Source organism: Pipistrellus kuhlii, unplaced genomic scaffold (genome assembly GCF_014108245.1).
Source record: "Pipistrellus kuhlii isolate mPipKuh1 unplaced genomic scaffold, mPipKuh1.p scaffold_m20_p_1, whole genome shotgun sequence".
NCBI lineage: Eukaryota > Metazoa > Chordata > Mammalia > Chiroptera > Vespertilionidae > Pipistrellus > Pipistrellus kuhlii.
Window position 1 is genome coordinate 145,100,011 of NW_023425404.1, and position 15,217 is coordinate 145,115,227.

The 15,217-nt window shown below is 39.3% G+C and overlaps 1 protein-coding gene across 3 annotated transcripts in view; it reads left to right on the top strand.

Moving 5' to 3' along the window:
* The first annotated feature begins 14,284 nt into the window (after nucleotides 1–14,284).
* Nucleotides 14,285–15,217, top strand: part of FAM13A (family with sequence similarity 13 member A) — a 233,136-nt gene continuing 232,203 nt past the window's right edge. For 2 of the 3 annotated variants that reach the window (XM_045570814.1, XM_036453731.2), the window contains exon 1: nucleotides 14,285–14,498. In XM_045570814.1, the coding sequence (XP_045426770.1) occupies nucleotides 14,472–14,498 (27 nt within the window). In that variant the 5' untranslated portion in view covers nucleotides 14,285–14,471. The remainder of the gene's footprint in view (nucleotides 14,499–15,217) is intronic. The other variant, XM_045570816.1, reaches the window with a different exon arrangement.

Here is a 15,217-nt window from a genome sequence, read left to right on the forward strand (position 1 = left end):
CTTGCAGGGGAGGACAGTTAGGGGTGACCAGTCCAGCAAGGGAGGGCAGTTAAAGGCAATTGGGCCGGTTGCAGAGCAGTTAGGCATCAATCAAGCTGGCAGGGGAGTGGTTAGGGGGTGATCAGGCTGGCAAGCAGAAGCAGTTAAGGGCAATCAGGCAGGCAGCAGCCCTACGTCATAAGAGGGATGTCCTACTACCCCATCTTAGATGGGGCCTAAATGGTTAGTTAGACATCCCTCAAGGGGTCCCAGATTGGACAGGGTGCAACATACCTCAGTTGCAGGTGTGTGGGAGGCTGCCATTCAGTGTGTCTTCCTACATTGATGTTTCTTTTTGTCTCTCCCTCTCCCTTCCACTTTCTCTAGAAATCAGTGGGGAAAAATATCCCCAGGTGAAAGTTAAAAATAACAACAAAAAGAAATAACCATCTAAGAAGTATCTGTGTTTATTCCAACTGATGTTGAAAATGCTGCTTAGGATATATTATCACTTAAGGATTCATGTGATAAATTCTGGCTATCTTTAATGATAAAGAAAAATTATGATCAGGTGCAAATTTAGCTTCCTTTTATCTGACAGAAGAACTGAATATGGCCATTTTATTATTGACTTTGTGCTTCATTGCTATATACCTAATTCATTTTGAATTTCAGTACTTTTTTTATCCAATGATGGTATTCTTTTAAAAATTTTAATGTTTTAATAACTCTCTTTCTTATATAGTAGTTATTGTTTTGAAACCATGTAAAAAGAAAACAGCATAGTTATTGCTTTGGTAGCATGTAAACAATAAGACTTAGGTACATCTTAGAGATAAACCTTATGGGTTCTGGAGACACAATCTCAGGTTTGCACTTATGACTCCACCTACCAACCATAGAATTTCTGGCTAGTTATATAAATCTTTCACATATGGAAAGTGGGAATAAAAATTATACTGATTTTGATGTTGTTGTAAGGATGAACCAAATAGTATATATAAATTGCTTTGCAGGGTACCAGATAACTCTGCACTAAGCACTAAGTAAAAACTAGCTTATGACTTTCTTATTTCCTACTATTTTTATTAGATGGAAACAACTTGTATTCTCTTAGCCTCCTAAAATTGGAGGCTTTGAAAGGAGACATAGATAGCTAAAAGACAACTGTGGTGGGAAAGGCTGGATCAATTCATACACATTTAATGATGTATAGTTTTTGAAAGAGTGTATGATAAACCTGTTTTTTGTAATTATAAGGAGATTCACCTTAGGATTGTCTATTCAGAATTCTCAATCAACCCAGAACAGATGCACACAGTCTTTCTTTCCTTTAATCCTAACCACAACATATCCCATATACTATTTCTGGCAGCCTTTTAGCCCCATCATAAGTATCTGAAGGGGAAGGTAGAGGTATAAATGGGAATTTAATGCAAAAGATAGTCTTCAAATAATCATCCTTTTGGAAATATGTCTAAAATATGTTTTAGTTTCTCCTTGTTCTCTTTTATTAAATGTAAAAAACACAAAGGTTGGAGAGGGTGGTTTGCCCTTCTGTTATTTCTATTTATTGTATCTCTCAACCTAAACCCTGACATCTTAATTTTGAAAGATGGTAGTAGTTAAGTATCTCCTTTTCCTTGGATTTTCATATTTTTCTCTTTTGCTTTGAGATAGGTAGGTACCCATGCCCCCTCCCCCACATACACACACACAATGCTTGCAGTATTAACAGTTTTGTTTTTCCCCTCTCCCTTGTCTTCTACCCCATTCTTTTCCTTTGGGGCTGTACTGGTGGAACTAGCCAACAATTGGCAAGTCCCTGTCAACTGTGTACTGAAATTGATGTGCAATTGTATGGGTGTTTGGTAAGGGTGAATTGATAGGATTATTAAATCCATCATTTTGAAGCTGACTGGACTTTTAAAACTTTCTTACTTCAATTGGTAGCTTGTTTCCAATAATGTTAGAAAAAAAGAAAAATCTGGTTTATTTAACAATAGTATCTCTTACTATAACATGGGAGTTAATTATACACTGACCTTTTTTATTTATATTCTTCTTTTTTTAACCAGTTGGTTATTTTAGTTCATTTATTACTGTTATAGTCACAGAAAAGAGTTTTCTGATATATCTTTCACATGAAGTATTAGGACTCTAACCTTCCATTTTTAAATTTTTAAACTTTTTTTGAGATGAAGGATTCTCTCCTCCTTGCATAGTTTGAGACTCTGATGTAAATGACTAGGAACTTGATTTACCTCAGCTTGCAGTAGTTAATTGCTTGGCCAGGAAATTTCATACCCCAGTGAAAGGCAACAAACATTGTTACATATAAAATAGACATTTAACAGCAATTTATGCCTAAATATTAAACTATTTAGGTTTACTATTACTATGCAGCTATAGTAATGTTATTACAATGCACAGCAATCCTATAGCAATGCCCCCTCCATCTTTCCTAACAGTCCATGGTAGCCTAGTATATTGCAACTCATGAGTTTTAAGGCTTTTAGGATTATAAATCATATCCATTTTTAAAAGTCTACTGGAGAGGAACATGGTGTTGTGTATAAATGGTAATGTATTCTCTTAGTAAATGTTTGATTGCTAATCAGTGAAGTTTTGAGTTTCTATTCTGTTTGTTCATCTATCCAGCTGTGTGTAATTTAGCAAGTAATTTGATTTCTCTGAGTTTTACATGTTTTCTCATAAAATGGGAATGATGACATATCCTAGCTTTTTTAATGTTGATTGAATGAGTTAATAAAGATAAAAGTGCTTCATAATTAATATTTTTTAAATATGCTCTTGTGTTACCTCTTTTGCTCTAGTAATATTTTTTTTTAACTGGAATGTTGATTTACTATTTACACCTTGTAATTGACAGTGATGTTCATAACATGTCCTTACAGTTAGCCTAGTCACAATTGGAAATCAGGTGTGTTTCAAACTGATCTTAATTTAATGCATTTGTGAAAACACAGGTCTCAGAGAAGCAGGGGTGTGAAACCTAGCTTTGTCCGTTATTGGCTGTGTAAGTCTGAATATCTCTTGGGCCTCACTCAGGGGTGATGTGTACATGGGGGAGTTGTTGTGATAACTAAATGAAAACCTGTGCGAAAGCCTGGATAATAAACAGATGTTAGTGACTGCTCCTGTACACCTTCACAATGTGGGTTTGGAAGGTTAGGTTTACAAACATCTCTTAATGCTAGTTCTCAGAATTATTATTCAGTTAATAAAAATATTTCCTTATTTGCTGATGACCTTTTTTTTTTTAAGGTTGTTTCACTTTTCCTTTCTGAATTTTTTAAAGAGTGTAAACCATATTATTTATCACAGTCAAGTACTGTGCCAGGGGGAAAAAAATTGTTTGTAGATGCTAAAAAGTAAAAAAAAAATTTAATGGGCGAAATTCTTATTTTAAAATATCAAACATAATTGCTTTACCAATTTTAACTTAACCTTTATTCAGCAATAATATTAGAAGAAATTTGGTGGAACCTTCCTGATAAAGAGTTTGAAAATAAAAGATTCAGGTATTAAGGACCATAAATCTCCAATGAGCACTGTTTACAATAATCTTTTTTACTAATTTCTCTTTATATTTGTTTTTTTTCCTTCCCGTTTTATTGAAATATATTTGATGTACAATGTTGTACAAGTTTAAGGTATATACATAATGATACGTTATATGTCATACTGTGAAATGATTACCACAGTAAATCTAGTTATAACATCCATCACCTCCCATAGTTACAGATTGTTTATATATATATATTTCAGTATTGTTGACTAAGATCACCATTCTGTACATTACATCCCAGGACTTATTAATCTTAAAACTGGAAATTAGCACCTTGCAACCATGTTTCCCAGTTTTTATTTTATGTTTACCCCACATTTATCATTCTGATTCTTTTTTCTTTTCCAAGTCTCTGGACTTTTTTTCTCTGAAATCCCTTAGAAAGCATATCCATGCTTATCCTTTTCAACTTTTTCTGATGCCACTCATATAACCCTTATTTCTTGTCCTAACTTTTAAGTGAGTCTCAAAGTGCTTCCAGGAGCAACCCAAGGCTTATCACCACACATTTAATGCATTAGTTGTACAGAGACTGTGTAATGAAGCTTGCAAGGATGTAGAATAAGATATTGCCCTGTCCCTCAAGGAGTTCCCAATCTGGAAATACAGATTTGCAAATAACAATGCCATGAGTAAATGTTATGCTGGTGGTTTAAATGAGGCATTTGTACACACAGCAGAGTGATGTTAGTTAGGAATGCTAGTGGCATTGGTGCTCAGCATTCAAGTATATTTGTGAATTCCCCAAGTAGAAAAAGGAGATGATATTTCTGCTCAAGATCATAAGCAAAGGTTCTGAAATGGGAAAATGCATACCTTATTTAATTTGTGGAACAAAAATGTATTAGTCTTTCATTGCTGTTGTAATGAATTACCAGAAACTGATTTAAAACAATATAATGTTATTAACTTACTGTTCTGGAGTTCAGAAGTCTGAAATCCATTTTACTGGGCTAAAATCAAGGCTTTTCTTAATGCTTTGGGGGAGTACTGCTTTTTCCAGCCTCTAGAGGGCACCTTTATTCTTTGGTTTATCCCCTCTTCCTCTGTCTTCATCTCTCACAGGCCTCTGAACTCTGACCTCTGATCTCCTGCCTTCTTATCAGGAGCCATGTGATGATATTGGGTCCAGATAATCCAAGATGATCTCCGCATCTGATATTTGTTTAATTTAATCACATATGTAAATTCCTTTTTGTCATTGCAAGGTAAAATATTTACAAGTTCTGGGGATTAGGACGTGGACATTTTTGAGGGAGCATTATCCAGGCTGCCATGAGAATGGTGGCTATAATTTAAGGTATATATGTAGGGAAAGCTAATACAGAATTAGGTTTTGAAAAATCTTGAAACATGCTAGGGAGTTTGGAATTTAGTCTACAGGCCAGCAGTGTTTATTTAAAGAAAAGATTTATAAAGCCCTAGCTGGTTTGGCCCATGGACTGAAGGGATATGGGTTCAAATCCAGTCAAGGGCTCATACCTAGATTGCAGGCTCAATTCCCTGCCCTAGTCCGAGTGTGCCAATTGATGTGTCTCTCTCCCCCTGCCTTCCTCTCTCTCTAAAAAGCAATGGGGAAAATATTCTTGGGTGAGGATTAGCAGCAACAACAGGAAAGGTAGATGCTCACTTCAGTGTGCATATACTCAGAATTCAAATACAAGTACATGAATGACCATTGATCTCTCAAAACCCATCTATGTAGCCTATAGACCTACTGAGAAAGAGAATAATCAGGAAAGTAACATCATCATATCTGTTTCAGAAATGTGGTGGTATAGATGTACCTAAGGACTGCTGATGAGGTCCAGCATTTAAAGTGTGTGTGTGTGTGTTTAATTTTAAAAATGGCTATGGGAACAGGGAGGAAATTGATTTGAAAAGCTCTTTAGAGGTAGAATAAATAGGCTGTGGTAATTAAAGAAGCCCAGGGAAACTGAAGCCACCTTTGAGGTGTACATGAAATGATCCGTATGTACACGCACTACTGAAATGTTCTCCCATTGTGACTGATTTCTAGTGTGTGCCTAAAACCAAGTGCAACTTTCTGCTCAAATATGTTCTATTGACCAACTAATTAATTTCTATTAACCAAGTAACCATATAATACATAGTCCAACCTGGGATAATGCTTTCTTTTTAATCCTCAATCAAGGATATGTTCTTATTAATTTTTACAGAGAGAGGGGAGAGAAAAGGGCGTGTGAGAGAGAAACATTCATCAGTTGCCTCCTACCAGGAATTGAGCCTGCAACCTTTTGGTGCACTTATAATGACACTCCAATCAACTGAGCCAACTGGCTAAGATTGGGACAATTATTTTTACAATCATTTAAAAAATACTTAAATCAAATTTACTAAGAAAATACAAATCTAAAAATTATAGTTCTTGAAAGCTTCCTTTGACAAAGGCAAAATCATTTAAGTAATACAATTTTATGAATGAAAAATGAAAAGAGAAAAAGCCTCGTATTTCTAATGGTTCTGGATTTATGCAGCATTTTTCCCCCCCTTCATGACTGAATCACTAATGAAGGCATCTCAATGTTGTTGTCCAAATGTTGGGATCATGGAAGAAAGTTCAGCACATAACAGAGATAGACAAAAACTCCCTTGGTAGATAGACATTTCCTGGTACAACTTAAGGATGTGATTGGTGCTCCAGAAAAGTCGCTGGGGGAGGGAGTGCTTTGGGATGGTTTCTCAAGTCCTCCTCTCATGACCCCACAGAACCCTGCATGGAGGTAGAGGTGGAGGAATAAAGCCTGGGTTCTGGCAAGGAGCAGAGGGGAATAAAAAGATCTTTCCAATGAATATGTACTTTCTGCTGATCTTGGGTGTTTAGGATCCTGATGAAGAGAGTCCTTCTGATACTCTGACAGTAGTCTTTGCTGGTGTACCTTCTTTAGACTCAGCTTTCCAGAACACTTAAGAGTGAAAGCGGACACTGTTAATAATTACATTAAGTTGGCAAGCATAAATCAGAAGTTTCCCAGGCAGACTGTAGTTTAAAGTTTCCTGTTTACTAGGTACCACATCAGTGACCTGGAAAATAAACTTTAGAATCATCCTTGACACTTCTCTTACCTTGACTAGGATGGCACCTCATTTGCCTCTTATTTAAAGTCAGTTATCAGCCGAAACTGGTTTGGCTCAGTGGATAGAGCGTCAGCCTGGGGACTGAAAGGTCCCAGGTTCGGTTCTGGTCAAGGACATGTACCTTGGTTGCGGGCACATCCCCAGGGGGGAATGTGTAGGATGCAGCCAATCAATGTTTCTCTCTCATCTATATTTCTAACTCTATCTCTTTCTCTCTGTTAAAAAAAAAAATCAATAAAATATATATTAAAAAAATAAAATAAAGTCAGTTATCAGTCTTGAGTTCTTTTCTATAAAATTTATGTGATGTGTCTTTCGCTCTCTAAATTCAAAGACATCTTCATCTCAGCTGGCTTATTGTAAACAGGGTCCACTCATCTGTAATAAGGCTCCTTCCCATTCTAGTCAGACTTCCAGGTTAATTTGTCACTAGTTTTATTAAGCTGTTCATTCCACTTAGGAACCTGCAGTCCTTCCTGACTTCTTTATTTTGCCGTTGAGAGCCCCTTGCTATTAGTGCAGATGTCTGTCTCTGTGCTCATCATGCAGACCTGCACTAGAATGCCCTCTCTTTCCTCTCCATCCTAACCCATGACTCCTAAGTCAGCTCAACACTTGCCCTCTTGCAGCTCTAGCTCCAGCCACTTCCACTCATCACGTTTGTTCCTGCCTTTGAATTTTCAAGTGCTAATGACACACATTTCAAACTTGATTATTCAGTTTAGTGTATTATATTTGCTAATGGAAAGATTAAGGCTCTAGTGCTTTCAGGGCCCAGGAGGTAATCATAAACTGTGAATAGGTATTACAGTGTTTGTGTTGATTGCTGAGCAATAGTCATTCCAACCTAGTTAAGTGGCCTTTCAAATCACTATGCAAACGAGACAAAATGGCCAAACAATACCTTCACAAAATTTTCAAATTGTGTCTGAGTTTTTTTTGTTTTACATGTACTTCATAGCTCAAGTAAAACATCCTTCTCCCAACACCCTCCTAAGCCATAAGTCTTAGAACTTTAACATTGTGCATTGTATGAGTGCTTGTGAAATTAAAAAATTAAATGATGGCCTTAGCAAACTTATTGGGAAAATAGCTAAAGTTGTTTTCAAAAGAAAAGGCAGCTGTTCTCTGTTTCCCAGGCCTGAGCTTAGGGTGATCATCACATCACAGATAGAGTACTTCCTATCCAAAATCATCCCTCTTCCCCAGTTCTTAGGATCCTGGGATTCTCTCCTTCTGCTAAGACTGGCATAGTGGATATCCCCGGCTTTGGCTTCCAAGGGAAGATAGGCATTGGAATTGAGCAGTCCAGTCTCAGCCAAGGCCATGCTGAGACTTAAGATGGGGCCAGAAATAGCCAGTTAGTGAGGAAGTAATAGTAATATAGGTCAAACAAGGGGCTTAAATACCCATAGAATTGGGGTGTGTAACTATAGGTTATGTCAAAGAATAATGAGACCATTAGTACCTGGAGTAAAGAAGACAAAGCGGAATTTACTGACCATTATAGTAAGGAAAGCTCTGCTAGTCAGGCACGGTCTTTCCGAGCAGAGCAGACTGCTGTGTTCATAGGTCTTTGGGAAGTGGGACGCTTGAGTTGACAGGCTTTCAGAAGTATTGACATCTGAAGGAGAGAGATGGCTATTGATAGATTGGCACTCAGATACAAGTTCATTGCAGTGAGCACATTCTTCTTTTAAAATCTATTTTTATTGATTTCAGAGAGAATGAGATAGAAACATCAACGATGAGAATCATTGATTGGCTGCCTCCTTACCCCCCCCTCCCCCCACTGGGGATCAAGCTCTGACCGTAATTGAACCATGACCTCCTGGTTCATAGGTGAAGGTTCGACCACTGAGCTATGCTAGCCAGGCGCAGTAAGCACATTCTTGATTGGCCAGATTTGATGTATTGTTACAATGGACTGACTTACAAAACCAATTGGCTTATTAAGGCAAGTTGCTGACTGACCAGGTTTCAAAATGAGTTATGCTGGCTATTTGTTTCCATGGCTACAGAACAATCGATCTTCTCCTAAGAGTGAGGTAATTTTTCCTGCTTAAGTGGGATGGGAATGCATCTATCAATAGAATTCAGAACAGAGATGGGCTCATGAGATTTAAACTGGTCCTTTTAGGGAACTCTTTCAGAAAATAATTAGGAGAAAGTAAAAATAGCCCCAATCCCAGGCAATGGGGCAATTCTAACAAAACAGATTAACCAACCCAAGAATGACCTATTTTTTTCTATTTTTCCAAGGAACCAAAACACATAGACTAGTCTTCAACTCTCATGCCCAGTAATGTTACTGAGTAGCCTAGATCCATGGTCTGAAAACGTTCTCCATAAAGGCTCAGATGGTGAGTATTTCTCAGGCTTTGCAGGCCATATGTTCCATCTTTGCAGCTACTGAACTCAGCTACTGTAGTGCCAAAGCAGCCATACACATTATGTAAACAAATGGTGCGACCAACAGTAGCAGGTTACGGCCTGTGATGATCAGATTTGGCATATAGCTGTAGTTTGCTGACCAATGGCCTAGAGCAGTGGTCGGCAAACGGCGGCTCACGAGCCACATGCAGCTCTTTGGCCCCTTGAGTGTGGCTCTTCCATAAAATACCATGGCCTGGGCGAGTCTATTTTGAAGAAGTGGCATTAGAAGAAGTTTAAGTTTAAAAAATTTGGCTCTCAAAAAGAAATTTAAGTCATTGTACTGTTGATATTTGGCTCTGTTGACTAGTGAGTTTGCTGACCACTGGCCTAGAGCAAGTAATCTCTCAATTGCATTTACTATCAGTGATTCAAAACCCAAAATATCTGGACTCCCTGACAGGTCAAGAAAGCGTATTTATACACACTAAGTAGTTGCTGACTAACTGACTTCTGATATCCTCTCTGGTTGGATGTTATTTATTCTGGGACAGGCTGGGGTTCTCATTGAAAAATAGTTCAACCAAAGGACTTGTATGCATGCATGTAAGCCTGGCCAATGGACACAAACACCAGGGGGGTGAGGAGACAAAGGGGGATAAGGGCACATATGTAATACCTTAATCAATAAAGAAAAAAAAATTTCTGGGATAGGTAAGGCTAGAGCTGGAGTAGAGACTGAGTTTGGAAGAAAAAGCCTCCAGGGTCCCATTCCCAGTAGCAGGCTATGATAGTAGTGGATCTCACTCAGGTGGTTCATGTTGTTGCCTCTCCACCCCCATGATACTTTCTGGTCCCTGCTATTATACATGGCTAACTGAAATATATCTGTAGGCTCTTGCTCTTTTTTTCTTCTAATTTTCATAGTAGCTACTCCAGCTAAGGAGAATTTGTCTTTTGCAAACTTGTAGCTCTGCCAACTAATATCAGAGGAATTGACTTTGAAGTATTTTTTTTTTTTGGAGGCTAGAGGATAACCTGGCTCTTTCTCCTCCTCCATAAGGCTTCCCAGGTCAGAGGGTGATTTAAATGACAGCATCTCAGGGGCCTGACCATCAGTTGGGAAGTCACCTTGACACCTTCTTCCAGGGTGCCCAGGGGTTTTCTTGAAAATAGGACATCCCTTGTCCTACCATGGTATTGAAGCATTTCTGGGAGTAGTCATGGAATTAGCCCCCCATAGTGGGCTTTCAGAAAAGTACTTTTAAAATTTTCCTTTTTTCCTTCTGAGGGAAAAGCAATAGCTAATAGTACATTTCTTGACTGTGGCTTTCACATGTTAAGATTCTTTGTAAGTCATTATTCAGGAATATCTATACTAATAAAAGGGTAATATGCTAATTAGACCACATTGACTGGACATCCAACTTCCTTCTGGACAAAACCACATGGTGGGAGCCGAGGCAGAGGTGCTTAGGAGCGATCAGGCCAGCAGGGGAGCAAGCAGTTAAGGGGCAATCAGGCCAGCAGTGGAGGGCAGTTGGGGGTGATCAGGCCGGCAGGCAAAGGCAGTTAGGGGTGATCAGGCAGGTAGGCAGGTGAGTAGTTAAGAGCAAGCAGTCCTGGTTTGTGAGAAGGATGTCCGACTGCCAGTTTAGGCCCAAATCCTGTGGGATCACTCTATTCCTTTATGATTGTTCCTAAGCCAGCAGCCATACATCCCCTGAGGGGTCCCAGATTGGAGAGGGTGCAGGCTAGGCTGAGGGCCACAGTCCTCCCATGCACGAATTTCATGCACTGGACCTCTAGTATACATGTAATAGCTCAGAGACCTTTCTGGGATTAATTGGACTCCAATATCCCTTGCATTTATTCTGGGGTCAGGAAAAGATTTGATAACTCTAATTTCAGGTGTATTCCATGGAGAAATAAACATTGTTTGAAGTAAACAGTATCTTTTAGTAATCTTTATGAAATAGTCTACTCAAGGTTTTTTTTGCAAGTGAAATCTAGCCATCACAGAGAAGAATAACTAAGGATAAACATTGGTTAGGCACAGTATTAATTTTATTTTCTAATAGTATATAATAAATTATGAAAATTAGAACTAGATTTTTCCTCCTTATGTCATACTTGTGTAGTAATAATATACAAAACAAAAATAAGATGTACATATACCTTTTGGAACAATAGCAAGAGGTATAATTTTTGGTGTTCTAACTTGTTCTAACATTACTGAATGTTTTTGAAATTTATCATGAAGAATTGATTGGAAAGAATAGCAGTAACATTGAAAAGATGGGTAATGAGAGGTTATCTTTATCAGATATTTAAGTTAATTGTAAACATATAGTTATTCAAATATTATGGTAGTGATATAAAACTGGGGGTGGGGGAAAGCAAAATAGGATATATTAGCCTGAAAAATACCCTGGTGTGTACATATATAATATGTATGTATGTATGTAAGTGTGTGTATATTAATTTATTAGATGGTATAGATAGTATAACAAATGAGTAGGAAATGAAAAATTTGCTTTACAAATAGGATAAAGACAAACTTGGTTTATACAGGTGCACACTCAAATAAAGTAGCAAATCGAGCTTTATTTCCTTTCCATGGAAACGTTCAGCTGGTCTAGGCTTGTAAGGCAGCTGTATTCTACAAGGTCATTCAGAGATTTAACTCCCTTCCACATGGTTACTTCATCATTCCCTGGGACACTGCCCTTCTTCTCTAAGGTGGAAGCTAGGCTTTTACTTTTCATCGTGAACTGGCAAACTATATAAAACCCTAAGCAACTGTTCAATTGGTCGCTATGACATGCACTGACCACCAGGGAGCAGATGCTCAATGCAGGAGCTGCCCCCTGGTGGTCAGTGTGCTCCCAGAGCAGAAGCGCTTCTCAGCTGACTGACAGGCCCAGAGGCTGGGCTCATGGCTGGCCAGCGCAGCTGGGGCGGTGGCGCCAGGGTGAGTGGGAACAGCGCCTGGCCTGGGCTTGGGCTCTCCCCAGCCACCTGCCACTTTGCTCTCTACTACATCCCTCAGGGGATGTTGGACTGCTGGTTTTGAACTGATCCCAGCAGGGGTGTGTGTGTGCGTGGGGGGGGAGGGGTGTCCCAGATTGTAAGAGGGTGCAGACCAAGCTGAGTGACCTTCCTGTGCACAAAATCCCTGCACCAGGCTGCTAGTATTTATATAATCAGAAAAGGAAGACAAAATTTTAAAGTATTAGAAAAAGTTTGTTTTATGATCATTTTCTTTAGTAATCAGCCTGATTTTTTAATGGGTGAATAGGAAACAGAAGTGATAAAATTCGTATTAAGGATGAAGTAGAAAAAATTTTTACATTTTTTCTTTTTAATTTTATTTTGTTCACCACCATTTATCCCCCTACTACTACTACTTCCACCTCCACCCACCCCATACTTTTTTAAAGAAAATATGTTTTGCCGAAACCGGTTTGGCTCAGTGGATAGAGTGTCGCCTGCGGACTGAAAGGTCCCAGGTTCGATTCCGGTCAAGGGCAGTACGTTGGTTGTGGGCACATTCCCAGTAGGGGGTGTGCAAGAGGCAGCTGATTGATGATTCTCTCTCATTGATGTTTTTAACTCTCTATCCCTCTCTCTTCCTCTCTGTAAAAAATCAATAAAATATATATATTTTTTAAAAATATGTTTTTACTAATCTTGAGAGAGAGAGGAAGGGAGAGGGAGAGACATGGAGAAATATCGATGAAAGAGAGAAACATCCATGGATTGCCTTCTACTCCCACTACCATCACCACCATTGGGGATTGAGCCTGCAACCTGGGCATGAGCCCTGACCAGGAATCGAACCGGCAACCTTTCAGTGCACTGGGGACATTCAACCAACTGAGCCACATTGGCCGGAGCCACCCCCTACTTGTTTTGCTGTTGTTACTTTTCACCTGAGAATATTTTTCCATTGATTTAATTTTTTAAAATTTTTTTTAGAGAAGTGGAAGGGAGAGGGAGAGACAGAGAGACACATATTTATCAATAGATAGGTTGCCATCTGCCACAGCCTGGGCCTGCAGTCGAGGTACATGCCCCTGACCGGAATTGAACCTGAGATCCTTCAGGGTTCAGGCCAGCACTCTATCCACTGAGCCAAACTGGCTAGGGCACTCCCCTACTTTTTTTTAATGGAGAAGAAGACGTCCATTCGTATGGCCTTGGGATTGTGTCTTTCGACCTTGTGGAAGCAGAGCCTGAGAATATTTTGTGTGTACGTAGAGAAATAAAATGGACTTGTGTTCCCTGGCTTGCTCAACACAATTTGCTCTCTTGGCTCTGCTGTAGGCTGTGTTGGTTGGCTAGAGAAACGTGAGGAATATTAGATTTGAAGAGAAGTATTTAAGTGGGAGCCAACTTTGGTTTTCCCTTTTCCTTCCACTGCCTGCCCTTAAAAAACAAATTTATTACGTCTTTGTTATTGTGGCAATTTAAGTCTTTTAAAGTTGGGTCAAGTGAAAATTCACATGTGCTATTGGTTAGCACAAATAGTCTTAAGTGTGCCAGCAAAAAAAAAGGCTTAGACAGGAAAGTAGCAAAAAAGTATATAAAAATAGAACAGTTTCTTTCTGGCTTATATGAAATGGATATTTTAGCTACTAGTTCAAATATTTAGAACTTAAAAATCTGTCGTATTTTCTATGACACAGCTTGTGGAGGAGGAAGTTCCTGAAAGAAGCCAGTTTTCCAGCCAAAATCACATATGTGGAATTATGGGTGTCTGGAAGCATGTTGTTTTATGCTTATCACCAGTGATTGTATGTGAATAAGACAATTTGAAACTAATTAGAAGCAGTCAAGTAAGAGCTACACAAAATAGAACATTTTCACGTAGGACACGTCTTACAGAATAGAGTGGAGGGAAGTGAAATCTGCCTCCAAAAAGGAAGGAATATGCCTGCAGATGGAAACCTGAGTGTAAATGTGTGGATTTTTCTTAGAAACGAGTCTCGACAAGGAAGCAAGTTGGTGCTTTCCGCTGTCTGCAATTGTTAGTTCTATTAATGAATACCACTAGCTAATCAGCATTTTACAAAGGGAAGAAGCCTGCCTGGGTGGCATCTAGCAAGTCAGGTTTAAGAAAAGATGTCAGGACTTAAGACCCAGTCACATGACTCTCTCTCCTTGCCAATGCTAGAGGCTGTGGATCAAATTTCAACTTGCAGGCGGTCCTCCCTCCCAGCCATGTGGGTTTAACTGAAAGAGAAGCAAAACCACACTTCCGAAAATGTCAGGAGCTGCTCTGCGCTCACGGCGGGGCCTCCGGATTGGGAGCCGGTTTTCAAATCAAAGCATGCCCACTGGATGGAATTTCAGTATTTTTTTGCTCTCATTTTGATGTTCGCATCTGGGCTTCGTCTGTCCTACAAGAGACACTTCTGCAAGGATGGGGGCCGGAGCTCTCGCCATCTGTGTGAGTACTGGCCGCCCCTGTCTCCGCTGGACCCGCTGGGCTCCAGGAGCTGGAGAGGCCCTGCCCTCCTGGTTCTGTTGAGGTGTTTGTGTGACTCTGTTCTCCTTCCTCGGAGGTGGGGGCAGAGTGGTTGCTTCAGTTCCTATCTGTTAAGCAGTATTTGGGGCATTCAGCATTCTCGTCCTTTTTCCCTTTCCTAAAAAGGTGAAGGAAATCGCACGCTGAGTTTTATTCGGTTAAGTCAGCTTGATGGCAAGGCAGAGAACTCTCAAGCGTCTTAGGCTGTTTTGTTCTGAAAGAGTTCAATCTGAATTTTTCTCAGTTGTAGTTACGGGGAACGTCTTGTGTCTAGATTGAGAAAGAATTAAAATAAACACTAACTTATTCCCTCTGAGGATGTGTGCGACATCTTAGAATTCCCTTTCTTGTTTTCATTTAGTAATTCTGGGATTTCTGTTTCAGCATGGTTGCTGAAAGTGGTGGTGAGAAAACTTAGTTGAGTAAATGTGACTCTGTAGTCAACTGGGAAACTTCTAGTTGCTATAATACAGTAGCATCAACAAGTATCCCTGATTAAAAAAAAATCCATGGGGGGCGGGAAATGGTATATTTCTATGGCTGAAATGCATGAATCCCCAATGCATTTCTCTTGGTGTATACACACAATTTTTTGCAGTAACCACGTAGTGTTAATTATGATTTACAGAGTTCTATTGTTA